Source organism: Aythya fuligula, chromosome 13, assembly GCF_009819795.1.
Source record: "Aythya fuligula isolate bAytFul2 chromosome 13, bAytFul2.pri, whole genome shotgun sequence".
NCBI lineage: Eukaryota > Metazoa > Chordata > Aves > Anseriformes > Anatidae > Aythya > Aythya fuligula.
In genome coordinates, this window is record NC_045571.1 from 5,988,435 (window position 1) to 6,011,563 (window position 23,129).

General features: G+C 52.0%; 1 protein-coding gene across 2 annotated transcripts; it reads left to right on the forward strand.

Annotated features, from left to right (window-relative positions):
• Positions 1-6,070: 6,070 nt before the first annotated feature.
• Positions 6,071-22,871, forward strand: TMLHE (trimethyllysine hydroxylase, epsilon). 2 transcript variants are annotated; one of them, XM_032196361.1, is made up of 9 exons: positions 6,071-6,100; positions 6,878-7,005; positions 10,753-10,934; positions 12,163-12,339; positions 13,094-13,373; positions 14,530-14,649; positions 17,457-17,693; positions 18,721-18,859; positions 19,876-22,871. In XM_032196361.1, exons 3-9 carry the CDS (start codon positions 10,754-10,756, stop codon positions 20,005-20,007), a joined length of 1,266 nt encoding a protein of 421 aa, XP_032052252.1. In that variant the 5' UTR covers positions 6,071-6,100; positions 6,878-7,005; position 10,753; the 3' UTR covers positions 20,008-22,871. The 2 variants fall into 2 exon arrangements, with proteins under 2 accessions (XP_032052252.1, XP_032052250.1); XM_032196359.1 differs by lacking the exon at positions 6,071-6,100 and adding an exon at positions 6,140-6,190.
• The last annotated feature ends 258 nt before the right edge of the window (positions 22,872-23,129 follow it).

The window sequence follows — 23,129 nt, forward strand, 5'->3', positions numbered from 1 at the left end:
ACCCATGGGGAGCCCACCCCAGGTGCTCACCGGAGCAACCCCAAGCAGGGGCCACCCCAGGAGGGTGCAGGAGCTCCAGGGTCACCAAGGGAAGAGCAACGCCTCAGCAGGACCTCGCTTTGCTCGTGGTCGGGCAGCCCAGGACACCTTTAAGAGGTGCATTGACTACAAATCGTGTCTGTGCCCCCCCCTGTCCCACTGCTGCTGGCCCTTGTCCCTCCGGGGGCTGCTGGCAATTCCCTCCCTTCATTAGCACCACCACCTCGCAGGTAGTTGGAGCCGTTTATAGCCGAGATGACCCCGCTTTTCTAAAGAAAACGTGAATTTAACTCCTTCTGATGCTCCTCTTGACTCAACCCACCCTGGCGGTCCAAAAAAACCTTCGATTTGGAACAACCAAGCTCTTCACTGCCCCACGCACATCCCAGCCCCAAAGACTCCCCATTTCTCTGTCCGTAGCACAACCAGCCACGCCGGGCTCTCCCTGCTTTTAGGATGGAGAAAAGCTTTGTCGAAGGATGCTCAGCGCCTCCTCCGCTCTCCCAAATCGGGGAACAGCTCCACCCCTGCCCTCTCCGAGCATCCTGTGCACCACTGGCACTGGGGCAGAGCTGGCTGGGAGGGGGGGACAAGCCGGCGTGCCGTGGGGACAGCGGGGACGGTGTCATCGGGACGGGGACAACGCGCTCGCCCGCTGCCTCGCGCTGGGTGCGCGCTGGCCCCTCAGAGCCCCTGGCCGCCGGCCAGCCAGCCATTTCCTGGTAATCTAATAGCCGCAGCAGATGAACCGAAAATGCATTTCCTGCCACCGTGCTGTAATTTTTTTTATTTTTTTTTTTTATTAATGTAAGGAGAGAAACGCAGTGCTGCCAGGGCGGGGGGCAGCGAGGACCTCGGTGGAGGAGCTGGGGTTGGGGGACATGGGGACAGTGCCCTAGGGGTGCTGGGCATCCCCCGGGGACACACATGGAGGTCAACAGAGATCAGGCTGGGGTCACGTTAAAATTTAGGTTCCCAGCCCTGCCGGAGCATCACGGCCCCACCCTGCCACCTCCGGCATCGCTGCCTGGGGAAGGATGGGGTCTGGGGACGGGGCTGGCCCTGGGCTGCCTCCTGCCACCCTGGGCAGCACGTCCCACTCGTGCCATGCCCCTGTCCTGATGCCATGCGCCCTTGGGGACAGGGGACACTTCCCTGCAGCTCTGCAGCTCCAGGATGTGCCGAGCTGGGAGGCATTCACAGGGAAACTGAGGCACGGGTGGGGAAGTGCCCGTCAGCCACCGGAGAGCCGTGTCCTTGAAAGCCACCTGAGGTAGGAGCACCGATGCTGCGGGTCCCTCTCCCTTGTGTCCCTCCCCGGGGACACGGTGTGACGCTCCACGTGGTGCAGACACCACCTCCACGAGGATCCCAGCCAGGGAAGGGACACCCCAAGGAAAACCCCACAGTGAGGGACAGGCCAGGCAAGGAGGGCTGTGTGGATGCTCGTAGGAGGAGTTGGGGCACCAGGAGATGGGCACAAGAGCCCACAGCCCTCCTGGGCTTTGTTCCGCACCACCAACGGGCTCAGCACCACCCTTCAGCATCCCCCTCACCAAACACCACCCCAAATCCCCCGCCACCACCCCGGGACATCGGTGACACCCCAGGGGCTTTGCTGCCACCTCGGCAGGTGCAGCCCCGGGGCCGCGGGGCCGGAGACGTCGGCGCAGCCCTTTTCCCACCCGGAGCCTGCTCCCTGCGCCAAGGCAGAGCTAAATTGGAAAAACACACACAATGACCTCTTGTGGAATGTAGTATGAATATTTGATAGGTCTAATGTAATCATATCCAATCGATACAGGCAGGAATATCTCTCCCTCCTCCCGCGCTCTCACTCTGCCCTGTCCCTTCCTCTCTTTTCCTCTCTCTCCCTCGCTCTCTCTTTCATTAATGCATTCTCCACTTTACATTATTTATTAACTTCCTTCCTTTTTTCTTTTTTTTTTTTTTTAATTTAGAAAAAATAAATTAAATAACAGTGGTTATCTGGAGGCTCGAACCCTCCTGCCTAAGCGCTTTTGGGCCAGGCAAAAACTTTGCTGACCTTCTCTCACTTCCCTGCCTTCCTCCCCCGAAGCGGAGGGGCACCGAAATTCTGCCCCGTGTATTAAAAACATTTTGCCTCCTGACTCGGTTTACCCCTTCTGCCGGGTGTGATCACTTATTTTTGGCCTGCAGCCATCCGGGAAGGATCCATCCCGCTCCCCTGCTATGGGAGGTGTAGAGGACCCCCAGGGCATGGACGAGCACCCCCAGAAAGACCCCGGTGCTCATCGCTGCAGGAGGTCGCGGGGCTTGGGGTGGCTGCTGGGGACCATGGGGAGGTTTGGGAGGTTGGCTTTGCTGGGAGAAGGTTCGAGTCCCTCTTTTCTCCTGCACAAGGACACCAGGAAGAGATAACCCACACATCGGGCTCTGGGTATCCCAGTGCTCGATCCCTTGGGGGCTCTCCCCATCTCAGTCCCAAATCGGGATGAAGCATGAGGCCCTGCTGTACCACAGGGCTCAGAGGTAAGGCTGGGACAGATGTCACCCCAAAAAAGGCCCTGTGAGCACTTGTGGGGTCCCAGCACTTTCCTCTCCATCCCTGCCAGCCCCAAGCACCCCAGCTGCATCCTCGAGGCCCGGCCCCGGTCCCCCACCACGGGACCGTGGTGACAAGGAGCGCGGAGGAGCCAAGGGAGCAAAGGCAGCTGGCAGCCCCGGGCCGAGCTCATCGGGGAGCGACCGTGACGTCGGGGCAGGGGAAGCGGGGTCCCGGCCTTTCCCAGGCCCCGCCGTGCTCCGCGCTCCGCTCCCCTGCCAGTTGATCGGCCGCTGGAGCACGACCAAGGGAACATCGGCCAGGGGAGAACAAACAAACAGCCGAGCCTGGGCTTCCTTCCTTCCTTCCTTCCCGGGAATAAACCCTCCCCCCCACAAAATAAAAAAATAAAAAAATAAAAAACGGGTGGGGGAGGGAATTAAATTGACTTTAAATAAATAAATAAATGGGATAAAAACGAGGATAATGTCAAACAAATAAGCGTTTGGGTTTTCTGTCAGGATGTGGTGTGTTCTTGGGGAGTAGGAGGTTGGTCTGGGGGAGAAGGCAGGATGGAGTGGGGGGCAGACGGCCCCCGCAGGCACCCCACAAGGTCCACCACAAGGACTCCTGCACCCCGAACACAGCCCGCTGGCCCCCGCTCCCAGACGGCTCGGAAGGGAAGTCCTGGTGGGTAGAGGCTGGTTTGGTCTCACTGAGATTTTGTGGCAACTGCCCACGGACCTGTCTCTCCTCAACCTTTCTAGAAGGTCCTCTGGGCTTCCCTGGACCTTGCTGTGCTGTGGTGCTTTTTGTTGGGTTGGGTTGGGGTGGGTTGGGTTGGGTTGGGTTGGATTGGGTTGGGTTGGGTTGGGTTGGGTTGGGTTGGGTTGGGTTGGGTTGAGCTGTGTTGGGTTGGGTTGGGTTGAGTTGGGTTGGGTTGGGTTGGGTTGGGTTGGGTTGGGTTGGGTTGAGCTGTGTTGGGTTGGGTTGGGTTGAGTTGGGTTGGGTTGGGTTGGATTGGGTTGGATTGGGTTGGGTTGGGTTGGGTTGGGTTGTGTCGGGTCATTCATTTTGGGTTGTGTTGGGTCATTCAATTTGGGTTGTGTTGGGTCACTGGACTGCGTTGGGTCACTCATTTGGGGTTGGGTTGAGGTGGGCTGGGCTGCACCACATTGATCTGAACTCTTTTAGTGCTACTGGGTTGACCTGGGCTGGACAGTGACATTCAGGTTGGGCGGCTGTGCATCAGAATTAACCAGTTCCTACACCCACCGTGGCATTTTTTCAGTATTTTTGTCCTCAAAGCCACTTCCAGGAACATCCCCTATCTGCTCAGCCACCCTTTTTTCCTGCAGCTCACGTGGAAACTGCCACGTTTCCTGCAAACCCGCAAATTCCCTGTGCTGACCTGAGGAAGCATCCCCCAGATTTCACCGGTGCCAGGCCACGCGCAGCGACAAACCCTACCCACGTCCTGCACGCCGAGGAAAACACCGCTCGGCATCGGCACCGGCACCCTGACCCCTGAGAAACCCCGCGAGCACGAAGCCACCCGAGGGGAGCGAGTGGAGGACACATCTGTAGGATGCGGGGCAGCAACGCGCTGCTGACCCCGGCGCTGGCAGGGCCTTTCCCATGCGCAGGGCTAATTCTGTCCCCTCGGGGCCGGATACGTTATCTCGTCAGCAGCACCCAGCCGGGGAAGGGAAGAGCATTGTGTGGGCTGCTGCTTTTTTTAAAACCCGCTCGTGACCCCAGGAGGAGCAGAGAGGGAGAGAAAATTCCCAGCTCCCGACTCTGGCTGGGAAATCCCCAGAAAGCTCCCCGGTGTTTTTTTTTTTTTCCCCAGCACCCGAGACCCTCCGCGCCTGGGGAATATCCTCAGGTGGGACCACGAAGCCTGGTGAGCCCCAGACTGTGCTCATTCCTTTAGGAAAGAATCTCCCCCGTGAGATCCCGATCCTGAGTGCGGCCACCACCCGAATCCCCAACCTCTCCCCCTCCTCCGGGCACACGGCAGCCCAGGAAGGGCCGGCGACAAATTCTCATGGAGGCCGAGATGCCTGTGCCGTGAGCTCACCGAGTGACTAACTTGTTTATCTCCTCTGGGAGCTGCACCAAGCTTTTGGGAAGCAGCGGATCCCCGCCAGCTCCTCTGCCTGTTCCAGGCGCCTCCCCCACCCCTTTCCTGAACAGCCGCGCTCGGAAAACAAGAGCTGTGGCGACACGCGCCCGCTCAGCGGCAGCACGGGGACATCGAGGACTGGGGAGGCGTGAATTTTGGGGAAACCACACGCGGAAATCATGGCAGAGCAATGCCTGGTATCAGCGCTCTCAGGATGCAATCCTTTACAGCAGGGCTTGCTGGCACAGGGGAGGTTCTGCCATCAGCACCGCTGCCACCGCAGGTTGTCCCCAGCTCAGAGATGTCCTGGACACCCTGGCTGAGGACCCCAGCGCACCTGCAGGAAGAGGATTAGGGGGATAAATAATTGCTGATGGGGTGAGCAGGGGGAGGACCACCTCCTGCCTACACCTCTGTGTGTCTGTGATGGGTTACGGCGCCACCACGTCTGTAATACCTGTATGTGAGGGGTTACAGAACCACACCTGTACTTGTGCTTCGTGGAAGAACTACACGACTCAAAGCAGAGTTATAAAGTAGGTATTTGGTTTATTTCAGCGCCAGGTACATGCGGGATAGCTCCCAAAGGCATGTGTGCCCTAACGCAGCAACTCGCCTGGGTTCTGTGCAGCACAAAGTTACACGTGCACGAAGTTTCCCAACGCACTATACACGTTCATAACCTAGCTCCGCTTCGTATTAAAATGAGCTCCAAGGAGTCATTTCCATGAGCTCCTCCTGGCTGCACTTGCGCACTGTCTCCTCTCCTGGTGGTGGTCTTCGGGGGGTCGTGGGGACGAAGGCCGATAACTCCTCGTCATCACCACCAGCTGACCCCCTCAGCTGCTCCTCGGCTCTTGCCCAAACCACAGGGTCGGTCTCAGCTGCTTTTTTGAGACCGGTTCCCCGGTTTTGTCAGGAAACGTCCTCTGTGAGGGGCCCCGAGACTCCTCGTTTCGGTTCATTTGCACAGCAGCAAGCAAAGACACTCAGCACCATCTATTTTCTAACGCCATGAAGCGAGCCCCCCCTCTCCTCTCCCTGGCACCCCTATGTCTATGATAGCTCCACGCGCAGCCCCGGAGGCTCCTTTGCCCAAAACCTCGAGGTTTCGCCCCAAAACGCCGCGCACAGCCCCGCCCGCACCGCCCGGGCTCCCCACAAGATGGCGGCCGCGAGGCGGCGCTGTGCGCATGCGCTGCCCGCCTCCCCGCTCCTCTCTATGGTCTCTGTGGGCGCCCTGCCCTTCTTCCGCCAGCTCTATGCCCTCTCTATAGCCGCCCGCCCGTCTCTATGACGGCGCTCTAGGACCTCCCACGTCTCTATGGTGGGCGGCGCTCTAGCCGCGGCCTCCCCCCCCTCTCTGTGGCCCCGCCTGGGGAGCGGGGGGCGGCGCCTGGCGGCGGGTGCGGGGCGGGGGCGTTTTGGGGGAATTTCTGCGGGATTTGGGGCTCGCTCCGCTCCGGTGCTGCGGTGTGGTTCCGGCAGGGTTTGGGGTTGGTTCCGGCGGGGGGGGTTCGGTGTGATTCCGGCAAGGTTTGGGGTTGATTTCGCAGGGTTTGGGGTTGATTTCGGCAGGGGGAGTTTTGGGGTAATTTCGGCAGGGTTTGGGTTTGGCTTCGGGAGGGTGTTTTTGGGTTTGGTTTCGGCAGGGTTTGGGTTTGCTTTCAGCGGGGTGTCGTCGTTTCATTTCGGCAAGCTGCTTTGGTTCAATTTCAGGAGGGTTTTTGGGGTGATTTCAGCAAGTTTTAGGTTTGACTGCAGCAGGGCGTTTTGGTTTAATTTCAGCAGGGTTTGGGGTTTAATTTCGGCCGGCTTTTTGTTTTAATATCTGCAGGGTGCTTCGGCTTAATTCCAGTAGGTATTTTTGGTATAACTTTAGTTGGGTTAAGGTTTAATTTCAGCAGGGCGTTTTGGTTTAATTTTAGCCGGGTTTGGGTTTAATTTCAGTAGGGTTTCTTTTTTTTTGTTTTGTTTAATTTCTGTAGGGCTGTTGGGTTTAATTCCAGCAGGCTTTCGGTGTAATTTCGGCAGCGTGCTTTGCTATAATTTCAATATTTACTTATATTTTTGGTGCGATTTCAGCCGGGTGCTTTGGCTCAACTCCGACGTTTCTTGTTTTTTCTTTGGTGCGATTCGGGCACGGCGCTTTTGGTTTAATTTCCTCCTTTCTGTCCCCCCAGCAAGGCAGCAGGCCCAGCCCCGCAGCGGAGGAGCGATGCCCCCCGGGGACACCCCCCGGCACGGCCCCCACGGCCCCTCGGACACCGGGCCCCGGCTCTGCGCCCTCCTGTAGCTCCCCCAGGCCCAGGTAAGGATGCTGGCAGCCGGCTGTGCCTCACACCACAGCTCCTTTAAACCCTTTCCCTTCCCAATTGCATCCCCTCCCTGCCTGGGAACGCTGCTTGGCACGTCTTAGGGCACGCAGAAGGCAAAGGGGGTGTTTTAATAGCAGTTCACCCCGGTAAATGTGCGTCCCTATTGGGGTCACGCCACTGGGGCTGGCTGCCCGTGCTGCAGAAGAGCTTTTTAGAGTCCAGCTGGGAGGCTTTGCCTTCGAGGTAGGTGAAGGTGGTGCAGTGAGGAAGGCGTCTGGAGTCCGGCGGTTGGTGCCGAACCTGGGGGGAGCGGGTAATTGATTTTTTTATTTTTTTTTTAACTTCTAGGAAAATGAAGGAGCTGCGAAGCTGGCAGTGTCTGTGATGTCTTCATTAGGCTGCTTAATTTAATTGAAAATTTTCTGTTGCTGGGAAGGGCTGGAAGGGGAATCTGATACCTGACAGCTGAGATCTAATAGAGCTGTCTGCCACAGCAGCGCAGGCCTTTCTCAGCAGGGGACAGCCGCTCTGCCTTTTGTTTCTTTTGTAATTAATAGGTAAGCTGGGCCAGCCTGGGCTGTTAAACTGTAAGCTCTGCTGACAAAGAAGCGTCTGTGTGTGCGTCTGTGTGTGCGAGACTCCTGTTCCAGGGGACTTGACCCACCGCAGGGGTTCATCTCTTAGGTTTGGTCGTGTCCCTCGGGTGGTTCTGGGGCAGCAGCCCCCCTCTTGTCGGTACCCTCTTTTTGAAGGCTGCCGTTGCTCAGGCATTGGCACTGTGTGGTGTTTGGGTGCCTCCTCCAAAGCTTCTAGAAACAAAAGATTAAAAACCCAGCCAAGTGAGTAAGGGTTTTTTTTTTTTTTTTTTTTCTGCTATTGAAATCTCTGCGTTTCTTATAGACCAGAAAGCTTTGCTTTAGACTGAGAGACTGGACCTTTTGAAATGCTTGATGGAAAATAGATTTTTTTTTTTTTCAGATGCCAAATAAGCTTGAAAAACAGGCTGGGCATGCTGTCACGGAGTGATGGAACAGGTCCGTTCACAGCTCCAGCAGCAGAGCAGCTTGCTGAACACCAGCAGGGCGCTCTCACGATGCTCTGGGAAGTTTTTGCTAAAGGCTGGATGAAGTCCACAGAGTAGAGTTGTTCCTCCTTCCATATATATAGATAGATAGATGGAAAATACTTAGTTACTAATTTTGTTCAACTTGGTATGTTTTTATTTCTCAGAATGGGAATTGTGGCTTTTTTTTTTCTCCAAGAGCTTCAAGCAGCACGATTCGTTACTCTGATTGCTTCTTGCATTGGCAGTGAGCAGACCACTGAGGGACCGGGAGGAAAAGTCTCCTGGACAAACAAGCCCCTTATGAGGCTCTTCCTTCCTCCTCTCACAGCATGTCTCTTGTCTTCACGCTCTCAGGAGCCTCACAGTGTTCTTCAAAGCACAATATATTCAAGTTTTCTGCCTTTCCTGCATCTCTGTGCTTCCTGCTCAGCCTGTCACCTCTATTCATTCACCAGGTGGTGGGCTCTTGGATGAGATCAGGCAAGCAAGATGCTCTGTACAGTGTCTGCACAGGACCTTGTCTTGCTTTGACAGAGGGGCAGAGTTGGAAACTGAAGAGCTCACCCTTCTGAAAGTCAGTTTGCCTTTACATAGATTGCTGTCTCCTTCTTCCTGAGTGTTCTTTATGGATTTCAAGGGAAATTTGGTCTTGAAACCTTGCAGCTGGTGCATTTCAGTGGTGTCCAGGTGAGGTGTGTGTGATGTGGAGAACAGAAAGGTCAGAAGGGTAGACATGAGGTGAACAGGAGGAGTGGGAGAAAGAGTGAGCTGTTCACATAACTGATCTCAGCCAGGAGAGAGCTGTTAGCTTCGGTTAAACAAGCTCAAAGACAAAATGGCAATTCTCTCTAATCATGTAGATTTGTGTGTGTGTGTCTTCAGCTCCTCTTACTTTTAGTGTCTTTTGGAAAGATTTAATTTATGGCTTCTCTGAGCTGTTCGTGGTGTCTGCTTCCAGCAAGACCAGCAGAGGAGCGAGAGGTCTCATTGATTAGATTAAATATCTGGGTCACTTACCATTACCTGTGTTTATCCTCTGGTAAGTTTTGATACTGGAAGAAGACAGAGATAAAAAGAACATGTGCAGAAAGATAACTACGGCTGGAGCTGCCCCAGGCAGAGGCCACTTTCTAAATGGATTTATAGATGTGCTTTTCCTATCAGCTTTGTGTCCTGCGCGGTCCTGTGTGAGGAGATAGGAAGCTTATTTGCACACGCCTGCTTCTTTTTATCCCCTCTGAGTTAGTGGGTATTCTTGAGATCCAAAAGGTGAAAAGGAGCGAGTCTGCCCTCGTGTTTTTCTTTCAGAAAGCATGGTCTTGAGCTTTGTGAGTGGTAACCTGTGGCTTGGTTCTCAGCAGTCTGCTTAGGTGGGAATATTGCACTTCAGCAGCCCCAGGAATCAGAACCTTCTTTCTGCAGCTCTCAAGCTGTTGGTGGCTCGTGCAGATTGTGGCCGAGCACCTTGCAGAACACAGTGGTTTGCATATTACTCTCAAACTGCATTATCTTGATTTCTGCTTTTTTTTTTTTTTTTTTTTCCTAGGGTTCTCAGTCTCTTCAAAATAGTTTCAGCAAATTGAAACAGCAGATTGTTTTCCATGAGTGTGCCATGTCTGTACCGATCTTACTGTTCCTACTACGTTCTTACTAACTTTTGAGATCTCTGTAGTAAGTCAGCTATGAAGGGGAGAAGCAGGTCGGACAGCTGAGGCACCAGTCTGTGCTCTCCAGATAGAAAGTGAAGGGCAGTCAGAAAACTGGGATAAGAAATTCTTCCTGTGCCTGTGTGCTGTCCAGCGATACTGAATTCCTACGTGCTCCAGATCAAAGCGTTGTTGAAATCCTGCTGGGTTTAGACCTGTCCTCTGTAACTTAATGAACACGTGACAGAGCATTTAGTGTGGTTTCACGTCTTAAAACTTGCAGGGTTTCTGCCTTTGATCGCATTGAAGCGTTACAAACCAGCCTGTGGGAAGTCACCTTCTCATCTCTGGTCAAAAGTTAACTGTGGCTGGTTACTCTTCCATTCTGGCTGTGCCCTTTGGCAGAAAGAGAGATCTTTCTCCTCCTCCTCCTCGTTGTTTTGCATACTTTTTCTAGAACTGCCCTAATTACTGGATTCCTCTAAATCTTGCTTCTGTAACCAAGGTTGATCTTCTCTGCTTCCCTGGTCAGCTCTGTCCGGGAAGGGGAAATTCATATTGGGAAGGCCAAAGAGGGGGAAAGACCTGCAGCAGGTGAGGTTTTGCCAGTGTTTTGTAAAGAGCATTGAACACCACAGCTGTCTCTTCTGGAAGTGATAAATCCTGAGATCTCATTTACTTCTTCTCAGGACTATTTTTCTGCTGGGGATTATGGTGGTCACAAAACAAGCCAGATTCCCCGCTCTCTCCTCCGTTTCCACCTGGTGTGCTTGGATTGGATTAGCTTGTTTTACAAAAATCATCACTCCCCTGATGATTAATTCCTTGCGGCTTCCATTACACCCAGTTTTTAAGGGCAACCTGTTTTCCCTTGCCAGCTTCGTGGCCCTTCTGCGTGTTGGTGTTTTCTACAGAAGTATCCGCTGCTGCTGACTGAAATTTTGCAGAGATCACCGTGTAGGCTCTGTGATTCCACCAGTAACAGCAGCACAGCTGTCTCACCTTGTTCTCCTTCTTCTCGTCCTCAGGATGTGGTGCCGGAGGCTGGCGTGCCTGCTGGGCCTGCCGTGCTGGCAGACCCGACGTGCTGGGCACAGCTCACTGGGGCTGCCCCACAGCACAAGGACCGTCCCCACTGCTGCAGCTCGCTGCCACCACACGGCCCCGGAGTCCCTGAGCTGTGCCTGGCAGCTGCACGGCGATCACCTGGGTAGGTGTGTGGTTTTGGGCCTGTTTCTGAGCTTCCTGGGGAGAGGAGCGAGGTTTTCCTGGCCTCTCATAAGTCCCTTATGAGAAACGAAGAGATGCTAACTGAGAAATCGAGCAATTCCTGAACTCTGACTGCACCTGAACCTTGCCCCGTCCATCAGTTGTTCACTGTGTGATGTTCGGGGCTCTGACTTGCAGCTGGGGTGGCTGGCTCAGTGTGTCCCCGGCTCGGTGTGTCCCCAGCTCTCTGCCTTGCCCCCGCTTGCAGATTTTGCTTAAAACAACATGTTGAAACACAGTAGTTAGAGCAGGTTTGTAAGCAGCCTTTTAGTGTGGCTGGATGGCACGAGCACAGAAGGCTTTTTGATGCCAGTCATCCCTCACTGCGAGACAGCTTAAGGAAAAGTTAAGGCACACCTTCCTTGCCGAAAGCAAGCCAGTTACAAATTCAGTCTAATGCTGCTTTGTCCTCTGGTTTTTGGAGACAACTTAGCAACCAAAGCACATTTCTCCATAGTCTGCTTCGTTTGGTACCTTCAGATACCCAGCATCAGCCTGGTGATGTCTGCTGAGGCTGGTTTGAAGGCTTGGTACTGTGGAATCCCTTGTGAGCATCTCTCTAAAGGGGATTGCTGAGTGTTTTATCGAGCATAGTGGCCCCCTGAAAAAGGATGTTGTTGTTTCATCCATTGGATACTTAGACACTCACAGATGAGCAGCAGGAAGGGCTCTCCTGTTGCCCATCCTGGCTCTGACCCCCCTCTGAAGGCCTTTGGGCTGTCCCAGGAGGGAACAAGAAGGAGAGGCTTCGTAGTAATGATAAACGGAGGTCATGGTGTTGTCTCGTGTTTGGTTTGCATGTCGATGTGATTAGTTGGTTGATTCTTGTCTGTATTGGTGTGTTGGGGTCTGCTCCTACATGGGAGGGAGAGAGGGAACCTTGTTGTGTGCAGCAGCTGCTGGTTAGATCCTAATTCTCTTCTTGAAGAGAGAAGATAGACATAAATAAATGAGCAGTGTGTGTGTTAGCCACGCTCCTTCTCCCTGTTGCAGGATGAGGCTGCCTGTGGATGGTCTTCAAGTGAGAAGCTAGCTTCACTTGCACCGAGAGGTGCTAAGTCGAACAGCCTCTGTGTCCCCTGGAAGTGGGATCATAACTTGTGGGGTTTTCCTGTTGTATTTCTCTCACTGTTCACACCGGTGCGTCTTCTGTGCCCGTCTCTTTGCAGAGCTCAGGTATGCAAACACGCTGATGCGCTTCGATTTCGTCTGGCTGCGGGACCACTGCCGCTCAGCTTCCTGCTACAACGCCAAGACGAACCAGCGCAGCTTGGACACGGCTAGCGTGGACCTGGGGATCAAGCCCAAGGCCGTCCGAGTGGATGAGACCACGCTCTTCCTCACGTGTGAGTATCAAAACACTCATCTTTCATGGGCCCACCAGCCCTGTTTGGAAGGAGGCTGGTGGATAGATCCTGCTCTTCAGGCTGCCCTCTCCTAGCAAGCCTTATCTCTAAATCAGGAGCTGTTTTGGGAGGAGATGTAGCTCTAAGCACATCTTAAACACTGCTCTTCTGAGCAGGGCTGTTGCTGTAAACACAACTCAGCCTTATTTATGTCTGGTTTTCTTCTCCCTCTTACTTTCTCCCTCCCCTCTTGAGTGCATCTCCAGTGTCTGGGTAGTTTATTGGTTTGTTTGAACGTGGGAGCCGTGCAGATAGTGAAGAGATCAGTCAAGAAATGGTTGACTATCTTATCCTTGCTCTGTCCTATTTGAACTGGTGTCTCTGATTAGAATTCACATCTTGTGTCCTTTCTCCTCTGCTTCCCAGCTGTTTAAATCGCAGCAGAACAAAGAACTTTCATTTATGGTACCCTCATTTATGGGGTTGTCATCAGTGCTTCTTCAGTGTCCTGTCACTAGAAAACAAAACCCATAAAGTAGAAACGCTTAGGCCTGGATTTGGGGTTGTTGACAATACTTGTAGGACTTGCAGCCTGAACCAGGTAATACTTTAAGCTTTCAGCAAGGTTCTAAAGAGTCTGTCATGAGGCAAAATTAGGAGGGGATTGTCCTAGACTGATGGTTGCAGTGGCTGTGATCTCTCTCGGTCTGTTCAGTGCGATTGCAGTGACCGTGACCCTGCTCGTTTGCCACAGGGCCGGACGGGCACGTTACGCGGTACGGGCTGGAGTGGCTGGTGAAGAACAGCTACGAGGGGCAGAAGCAGCGGGTCATGCACCCGCGGATCCTCTGGAACGCCGAAATCTACCGCCAGGCCCAGGTCCCGTCCGTCGACTGCCGGAGCTTCCTGGAGACAGACGAGGGGCTGAAGGAGTTCCTGCAAAACTTCCTGTTGTATGGGATCGCTTTTGTTGAGAACGTCACCCCCACCAAAGAGGACACGCAAATCTTAGCAGAAAGGATCAGCTTAATCAGGTAACGGGGGCTGCCCCAGGAAGGCCACGGGCAGCTTTGTAGAGGAGCCCTGAATGGGAGGCTGTTGCTTCCTTTTTCTTTGGAAAGGTGCTGCCCTCATATCCTACGCGTTGTGCAGCGTGGCCTGGTTTGCAGATGAAGGGTCCAGGTCATCTGCAGTCCCTGGGCAGTCCCCGGGAACAGAGATGTGGTACAGCACTGTGGGATCTGGCCTCTTTTTGGGGGGAGGCCTGGAGTCAGTAGGTTACAGAGCTGCCTCAGGAGCACGTGGTGACTTTTGTGATAGTGGGACTGTGCACAGAGAGGAGTGACTGAGGGAAGGAGCCAGTCTGGGAAGACTTGAGCTTTGCAAGGAGAGACATTTCCTGTTATGACTTGAAAGGTTAGGAGGTCAGCCCTGGCCCTGGGAGCCAGGGAGATCAAAAACAATTTGTAGCTCTCACCAAAGAAAAATACTGGGAAATTTTTCTTCTGTGTTTAAAACACAACAACAGCATGGCAAGCCTGGGTTTGAGCGAGTTTTATCCAAGCTGCACAAACGGCTAAACTTGCCATGGTCCTTTAGGAGAGGAGGGATTTCTATTGATGAATAGCCACTCCAAAGAGAAATAAAGGTCTCGAGGAATATCCAGCCAATGTTTTTCTCTAGATTCTTACCCTCCTCCTGTAGCCCCTGAGTACTGTTTGTTGCTGCTGGGTCCTTGCCTTCCTGCCATGCACATCGCAGGGGGAGGTGGGTGAAAATGGAGCATCTTAAGAACAGAGATGGGGGTTGTACTCAGGGTGGGTACAAGCGAAGGCACAGACCCGTACAATAAGGTACAAACCTGGGCTCTGGTAACTCCTAACGTTGCTCAGTGTTTCCTTGATTTGGCAGGCTGATCTTCAGAGTGAAGTTGTGTATTTGTGGAGGAGAAGACTTGTTGCCATCGGTCTTCTCAACGAAGAAATAAATTGAATACTAGGAGGAGGCATTAGAAGCACCAACTCTTTGACAGCATGAATCCTGTTACTCGGGATGATTTGCTGTTTGAATTCACTCTGTACATGCTGTGTGTAAGATAAAGGGGAGTAACCTCAAGAGGAAGAGAGAGGATCTGGTTTACCTCAGTGCTGACCCCTGCAGCGCTCTGATAACTGCCCACCTCTCTTGCAGGGAGACCATTTATGGCAGAATGTGGTACTTCACCTCCGACTTCTCCCGGGGAGACACCGCCTACACCAAGCTGGCTCTGGATCGGCACACCGACACGACCTATTTCCAGGAGCCCTGCGGGTACGTGCTGCTGCTGCTCCATACACACAGTGCAGAAGGCAGGCATCATTCACGGTGATGCAGTTCAGTGTTTTCCAGCTCTGCTGATGGGATTTAGTGGTACTAGTCACACCGTAATTCTGGATCTTGCCTGATTCCTCTGGAGTGGGGTAGTCTTTCCTGTGCTTCAAACTCCAAGGTCCTCCAGAATGAAGGCAGTGAAGGAGCTGGCTGTTAGCTTCAGTGGTAGCCTATGGGGAAGGAGGGAGCAGCTCGCCTCTGCACAGCCTGCAGCAAATGTCTCTGCCCTCCCAAGCTGCGTGAGTGGTACCAGATGTACGTGCTGTCCTCACGTATGCCCTGTGCATTTGCTCTCCTTCAAACTGGTTGGGATTTGCATTTTGGCAATGGTGCAGCCCTGGAGGTAGTCAGAAACCAGGCTTCTCCAGCCCTTCAAAGTTCACACCTGTCTGTGCTTTTATAAAAAAAAAAAAAAAAAAAAAAAAAAGTTTGTAGCTACAGTTGTTTCCCAAATGCTGTTTTGCAAACTGCTTTTCCAGTATAGCCTGCGGGCTGCAAGTTTTGTACCTGGTTGGAGAAAGAAAGGCAGCAGCCAGGAGCGTGATTCCCACTGAAGTGCAGGAGGTTTAATTTCTACCTTCATTCTCTTTTTTTGTCTGCTTTCATCTCAATGAAGAAAAGAATCAATGAAATGGCCCTGGGGGAGAACTGATGGAAGGACTGTGACTTCATATGGAAGTAGCACTACAAAGGCTAGGAGAAGCCATCTAGTCTACACCTCCTGCCCTAGGGCAGGATTAGCTCTTCCCAAGTGAGGCCGTTAAGTTGCTAAGCATCTTAATGGGAAGGGGCTGTGAGGCAGAGCTGGAAAAGTAGAGGAGGGCCAAGGGGTGGGATCTACTGCCTGCGTGTGGGTTTCAGAGCAGTCCTTCAGACCAGGAAGGATCGTGCCAGCCAAGGAGACACCCTGGTTGCCCATGCCTAATGTAGCCCAAAGCTTTTGGGTGGTAGCTTTTGCTCTGAAGCAGCAAGGTCCCAGAAGCAAGGTATGCAGTTTTTAGTGTGCTAGAAGTAGATAAATAAAACTTAAATCCAGACGCATCTTTCAAGACTGATCTAGTTGGCTTCTGTGTTTTTGGTGAACAGCTGACTGTAGAACCCATGTGCTTTCGTGGCCTGTGCAGTTACCTGCTTGCCTGACTTGTTTTAGGAGCTCACCAAATCTCCCCCAAAGTCAAACGCTGAAGTAACCAGTAATCAGAGCTTCAGCCTACAGATACGCTTTGATTAAGCTGCTCAGTGTGAGAACTACAGAGCTCATCAGCTATTTTCATACCTTTGTTTTCTACTTGGAAAAGTTCCCTTTCTTTCAGGTAGGTATATTCTCAGCTGCAGTAAGCAATGACACTGTGGACCAGGCTAGTAGGGCTAACCATTAATGCTTGCAATCCTGCAAAACCTTAGCTGTGCAGGAAGAACATGAATTTCTTGCTTTCCTGAGCCCCTATCTGCCAAAAATCCCTTCTGCTCAGACTGCTTCAGAAACAGTTTAAACTGTCTTTGACCTGCTTCCAGAGGAAAGGTGATGTTTTTTTCAAGAAAGATTTGTTCATTTGAATGTCTGCTTTCCCTACCGCTTTGGGTGAAATCAGCTAAATCTGACAAGTCTCGAGTTACCTTTTTGTAAAGGGTAGAGGAGAGGAACTCCTCAAGGCATGGGAAAGACTGCGGCATTGTCTCACTCAGTGGGCAGCAAAGAGCCTGCCTTCAAAAGAGACTTTCTCAGTGCCCCAAGCTGCACGAGAAGGTGCCTTCAAGGAGCAGAACCACAAGGGCTCGGGCATCCTGAGCTCCCATCCTTGTGGACTGACTGAAATTATTCTAAATCTTCTGTGGTTTAAAGGGTTCATTGAACCAAGGTGAAAAGGTGCCGGTGAGGATGGAACTGGGAGCTTGTGCCACATCACTTGCAATGGGACTGGGTTAAGAGGCCTCAAAGGAGATCAGGAGATGAAACCCCAAAAGGTTGTGTTTGTCTTCTGACAGGTGAAGTTAGTACACCATGAAAACCGGCAGTGCGTGGCTCAAGGCAGCTCCTGGGCATTTGTTTCTGAGAATGCAAGGTCTAACAGGCTTGGATGAAGGAAGGGAAAGAACGAATCTTTAGAAAAGTAAAAAAGCAAAAGCTGTTTAGCTGAGTTGGACAGCTTCCTGCTAGGGAGGCAGTGCCCCTGTCTGTAGGTAGGGTTCTCATTCGGGACTCCCCTGCTCCAGGCTTCTCAAGGGGTCTTTAACATGTCGACTCAGGAGGTTCCTGATTAGCTGTGAGACCCTGATTTACATGCCTTTGTGTGAGAGTCACCCTGAGCTCCCCATGCAGTTGCTGGAGACCTCAGCAGTACCACCAGCATGTCTTCAGCTGCCCCCTTGTTCTAGGGAAGTTAGTTTTGTGCTTTTGAACCTCTCCATCCTGCAGCCCAGATGGACCTTGTGGTACAGACACGTGCCTGCACCACTTCAAGTCTCCCAGCTCGCATAGTTTCATCTGGGAGATGGTGTAAGCAGTAGACCTCTTCTCAGAAGTCAAAACGCATGAGAGCTGAAGAAACATCGGGCAGAGCTGCTGCTTGCTGGGCAGTCTCCATTCCTTAGCAGGTGTTAGTGAAATGAAGGAGACAACAGATAAGCCTGTCGTAAGCGGCAGATACATCAGTATGTGTTGTCTGGGTCTGGGGAAACACATTGTCTCCACAGGACAGACATCTGAGGTCTTTTCTCTTGTGCTCTGCATCCTCTCCCCCCTGCAGCATCCAGGTGTTTCACTGCCTCAAGCACGAGGGGACGGGCGGGCGCACGCTGCTGGTGGACGGCTTCTACGCGGCGGAGCAGGTTCTCCGGCAAGCCCCCGATCAATTTGAGCTGCTAAGCAAGGTGCCCCTGAAGCACGAGTACGTCGAGAACGTGGGCGACTGTCACAACCACATGATCGGAGTTGGGCCAGTCCTCAACGTCTATCCCTGGAACAACGAACTTTATCTGATCAGGTAAGATCAGTGAGAGGGAGGGAGGCCTTGTGCATACAGGGATAGGGTTCTGTCAAAATGTAGTGGTTTGCAGAAGAAAATTCAGACAGAAAACCAATGTATGCTTGATGGAGGGAGTGAAACCACAAAAACACCGTGTGTTTCCTCCTGGGTTTTGTAATGCTGCCTTTGAGGAAGTGTCAGAACCACTGATGCAAAGAGGGGCATCGCTGCTGAGCTTTGCTTTTAGCTCCTGTTACCTTTAGCTCCGTGCCCTCGGCCCCACTGAGGGCTAGTTCAAGGGCTTGGCTTCAGGCATTTTTGCCACTGTGTGTGTTATGTAGGAGCAGCACCGTTAGATCTGGGTATGAGCAAATGCCCATCCTACTGCCAGTCGTTAGAGCCTCACTGGGGTGACCCTGATCCTGCCCCATGTGAAGTGTCCAAGCTCACGTTACTTCATTTGAGAGCTGCTTTTTGAAATTCCATCTTGGCTTAGCACAGGAGGTCATCCAGCACTATTTTGCACTTCTGTGCTAAAAAACACACTGAGTCTCATCCTTTGCTGTGTCTGTAGCACCAGCTAGAGCGAGTTGCTGGCACTAGTGCCCCCTTATCCACGTGAGCAGCCTGCCTCTGTTTAGAGCCTGGCCTTTCCTCAATAGCTTGGAGCTTCTGGCTGACCAGACAGCAAGCTGCTAGGTTGTGTGGGCTCCATTTCCACTGGGGAAAGAAGTTTTCAATATACCTCGCTGCTGATGGGCTTCTCTTTCATTCCCACTTTTCCTTTCCCACCACCGAGATTGCATGGGGCAGCCTTCCATGAGAAACAGCAAAACCTGTGGTACAGCTGGCAGCAAACTCTCCCTTGATCCAAATGCTGTGTAGTCTCCCCAGAGTCCTGCAGCATAACCTGCCCACACATCTCACAGCCTCCCTTAAATGCTGGCTAATTTGTGCCTTCAGATCTTCGGAGGCTCCCTCTGGGAACGCCTGGCTGCTCTTGGGGCCCCATAAGCAGTCTTTTTTCTGTCTCCTTTACCTCCAGATACAATAACTACGATCGTGCAGTCATCAACACGGTGCCATACGATGTGGTGCATCGCTGGTACACCGCTCACCGCACACTCACCGCCGAGCTCAGGAGACCAGAAAATGAGCTGTGGGTCAAACTGAAGCCAGGCAAGGTAGGACTCGGAGGCTCACCCGTGTTTGGTACGGGCAGGGAGGCAGGGTGCTCTTCTGGATGTTGCCGCAAAGGTAAATGCTTCAGGCAAACCCTGTGCTGAAATTTTCCTCCTTACGGCTGTTTTAAGGTGCCTTGTATTCCAGTGATGGCATCTGTTGTATGTATGTTCCTACTTTTGTGAAAGAATATACAGTTAGCTCAGACCAGGGGAGAGGAGGAAGGTATTTTCAGTCACTGAACAAGGACCCTTGGAAGCATGCACTGTTTGGCCTCTGACTTGTCCCAGAAGCAGAAAATCTTCTTTTAATTGAAAAGTAAAGGGAATGTGGAAAGCTGAATTTACTTCTATTCTGAGGTTATGTCTGAATCCCTACATTGCCAGCAAATCACAGGAGACCTGAGCTCTCCTCGCTGTCCCAGAAATATCTTAGCACGTCTTAGGACTAAAAGGGAAAAGCTCTGCCCTGGGTTTGAAAGGCCGATGCTGGGTGCAGTTTTGGAAGAGGTTGAAGGGCTAGAGCTTCATTCACAGACTTAGAGGCTTCTTCCACCAGCTGTGCCTGCTTGAAAGGGTTTTTATTCCTACAGGGCCTAGATGGGTCTAGATTCAGTGTGAACCCAGGGCCCCAGGTATGAAAGAATGAAGATGCTCACATCAAAGAGCCCCTACAGCTCTCTGTTCTCAAGGATGCCTGGGGAAAAGTGACACATTGGAGGCTGAAGATGGCCAGTTTCTGTTGCTGGTGCGCTGTTGCCCAACCTCTGCAGCACAAAAGCAAAGCAATGACCCAGAAATACTTTGCTAGCTGACCCGTTTTAACCTGTGGTTAGCAGTGGAGCCGAGCCGCTGGCTTCAGGTACTAGAGCTGTGCTAGATCAGATCAGCCATCTGCGTACGGTTTCATGCTGAACGGGAAGGTTACAGCTCCAGCTCCAGCACCTGTGGTGTCAGCGGGTCCTGGCTCAGCTGCGGTGCTCCCCCTCGTCCCGACCACCTCTCCTCTTCCCTTGCAGGCACTCTTCATAGACAACTGGCGCGTCCTGCACGGGCGGGAAGCGTTCACGGGGTACCGCCAGCTCTGTGGCTGCTACCTGACGAGAGACGACGTGCTGAACACCGCGCGCCTGCTGGGACTGCAAGCCTAGCGCCGGCCACCTGCCGCGGGGAGGCAGAGCTCCGTGCTGCTGTGTCACCACGAGGAAGGCGTTGCACGTACCTCAGACACCTCCGCCCTCTCAGAGCAGTTCTCTCTGCCTGCCCGGGAGAGGGAGCAGGTGGAAGCCCAAGGTTATGGGAGCTTTTTGGGACCGCGTTCTGCCTTTGTCCGAGCAGGGTCAGCTCGTGCTGTCTGTGCAGCCAGCCAGTTTGTCTCAGCTGCAGTGAATCGGGGTTAAGCATGCTGTGAGAAGTGCTCCCGGCACCTGTTGATGTGAAGTGCTCCTCTAATCAAGTGCCTTCAGGATCTGAAATCTGTTTCTCTCTGTTGTTCAGCCTTTCCTGTCATTTCTATGTTTTTTTTTTGTTTGGCATAGCAGAGCAGAATGGATATACCTGGGGTCTCGTCTCACCCCAGGCTGGACTTCAAACTTCTAGAGAAAATGTAAAGTCAGGACTTTACACCTTCTAGAGAAATTTTTTTCTCTAGGGGGGGGAAAAAATTCCTTATTTTGATGGAAGTGCCACTACTCAAACTGAGGGCTGTTGGCATGTATCAGTGAATTCTTTCCTCTTAAACATACTGCGTACCCTTATAACAGGCACTGATACAATCCGTGCTGCTTGAGGGGTGGCCTGGAAAGAGAAGCTCTTGTACTTAGGGTATTTCTGAAAAGGCTTACGGTAGAAGGAAAAGGGGAAGTAGTAAAATCTGCATGTTGGGAAGGAGAGGTGTGTTGGATGGGGGGTGTGTTTCTCATGTTTTCTTGACCTCAGTGATGTAATGCTGTCTGGTGTTCTTTCTGCCTGTTGCACCATGCTTATATTGAGAGTCAAGGCTCAACAGCCGCAGTGTTTACTGACATTTCCCACTGTGCCTACTCTTTCATCTTTTCTGAAGGAGGAATTTGTCTTAGGGCATCTTTACACTGGCTGCTGGATGAGGCTGACTCTTTTTCACCAGATTTTTCTACATATGAAGGTAACAAACACAGAGGTGCCTTTCAACTCGTGGTGGTAGGGAGGATAAATTGGAGAGTTTGGCACACTGAACAACCATAGTGCAAGGAACAAAAATAAATCCCATATTACTAGAAAAATAGAAGCTGTAAAACCAAGAGGGGACTTCAGGTTTTATTCTTCTGTTCTTCCTTATCTTTGAGGATATCCACTCTGCTCTGACTGGACCTGAAAGCAGGGCTGGTCCTGTTCCCTCCTGGCTTTCCTGTGCAAGCAAAATGCTGTTATGCCTAAGGTACAAGTGCAGTGCAGATGCACGTGTGCTAAACCTGCTGCCCTCATTGAATCTAAATACTGAATGTATAGATCCTAGTGCTAGGAGGCACTCTTAAAAGCTTCTGTTCTTGTGGACTGAGCTACCTTGTGCTGTCTTCTGCAGCACGCCCTGCCTGCAGTGAGCCGTCAGGAGATGAAAGGGGTTTCAGAGCCAAGGCTCAGGAAGCTGTTGATCAGAGGACACGTAAGGAAGTGAAACCTGGGCCACGTGGCAGCAGGCACGGAGCGAGCTGGCTTCTGTCAGGTCCTGTTCTCACAAGGGCTGCGGATGGCATGGGCAGGAGCTTGAGTTTTCCTCTAGGCTGAGCCACTGGGTTCCTCAAGCAGCCTCCAGTATACATTACTTCTGTTACTTTTCTTTGCCAAACACTTGATTTATAGCTTCTCCTCTAGATGCCAGTTATGCCAGCGTAACTCGAGTATGAAGTTTTGAAAGTCTTCATTAATCTCGTTGAAGTAGCAGCCCCCTGTGGTTACGTACGCTTCTTGCACAACCCATCTCAGATGCTCCAGTGTGGTTCCACCTTGTACTTCTGGGTGAAGCCAAGGCCTGGAGCATGTGAGGAGAGGTCGTGACAAAATCAGCCTCTGTTAAATGACACAGGAGGGGACAGAAGAGCCTGATCGGTATTTCAAAACCTGTTGAGGGTTCCTGAGTGGCTCTTGTCTCCCTGTGCTCCCTGAGAATAAGAGGGAAAAACACTTGGGTTCATGTGGAACCCATCCCTTAGTCACTGAGACCAGCTTTACCTTCCTCTGTGCAGGGGATCTCTGTTTTTATCAGCTGCAAGCCAAAAATCTGCCGCTGCCCCGAGCTGGAGCGTGCAGGGCAAGGCTAGCACAAAGGAGAACTGACCAAACCGTGTTGACAATTGTAGCGATACCTGTGCCTTTGGTGAGGAACGTGGTTATGGTATCTGCCTCCCGCTGAGCGGTGTGGGGCTGCCAAGAGCTGTGGTCTTCAGCAACCAGACTCCTCTTCTGAGCCACCTCCAAGCCAGCGCAGTCCTCAAGGTGATTGTGTCATGCGTTTGGGGGAAAATTATCCACCGTGAATGTAGCAGACACACATTTTCTCATAGGTGTTCAGCTTAATTTAGCCACTTCAATAATAAAATGGGGAGGGGAGAGAGCTTTCTTTAGTGTTACATTCCCCCTCTTCCCCGCTTCCCAAGTGGACTAAGTTCTTCCTAAGCATCTTGTGAGCAGCAAAGCCTTATTTGTAGAAACAGGAGTTCTGGGCAATTGCAGTCTGATGTGGATATCTGTTGCAGAACTGGTTGTTTGCTGTAATGAGATCGGATCAGTTTTTATAATCCAGCTCTTTCAGTCCTTTCAGCCAATAAATGATGAACTGCTTCCTTCTCCCTCCCCGTGCACTAGGGTACCACTGTATGTGTTTTTAAGACATTTTTCAAAGGTAAGAAATGGAGTAAGTGGTGATGTATTTTACTAAATGAGTTATATAGTGGTCAGGTTAACAAGACCTATATTTCAAGCAATCTTGAAGTCTGTATTACCCATCAAAGGTGAAATAAATCTGAGAGGGGTAAATCAATGGCTTCTCTGTGGTCATTCTCTTCACTGGCCACATGATGGCAGAAGAGGCAAGGAACAGTGTAAAAATGAGTAATAAAAACTGAGTGACACCTCACATCCACCTGTGACTCTAGGCCTGAAGCATCTTCTGTTTCTTGCAAAAGATAAAGGATAATAAGAAGGGTTTTTAAAGTATGTAAACAGTAAAAGGAAGACTAGGGATAATGTGGGTCCCTTGCTGAACAAGGGGATGTCCTGGTAACGGGAGATGCCAAGA

What these genes read in the sequence shown, in the direction of transcription:
- TMLHE (XM_032196361.1), top strand. Translation starts at nt 10,754, where the DNA reads ATGTGGTGCCGGAGGCTGGCGTGCCTGCTGGGCCTGCCGTGCTGGCAG. An exon ending in GACCACGCTCTTCCTCACGT is followed by an intron (nt 12,340 to 13,093) that starts GTGAGTATCAAA and finishes CGTTTGCCACAG; the next exon opens with GGCCGGACGGGCACGTTACG. An exon ending in TATTTCCAGGAGCCCTGCGG is followed by an intron (nt 14,650 to 17,456) that starts GTACGTGCTGCT and finishes TCCCCCCTGCAG; the next exon opens with CATCCAGGTGTTTCACTGCC.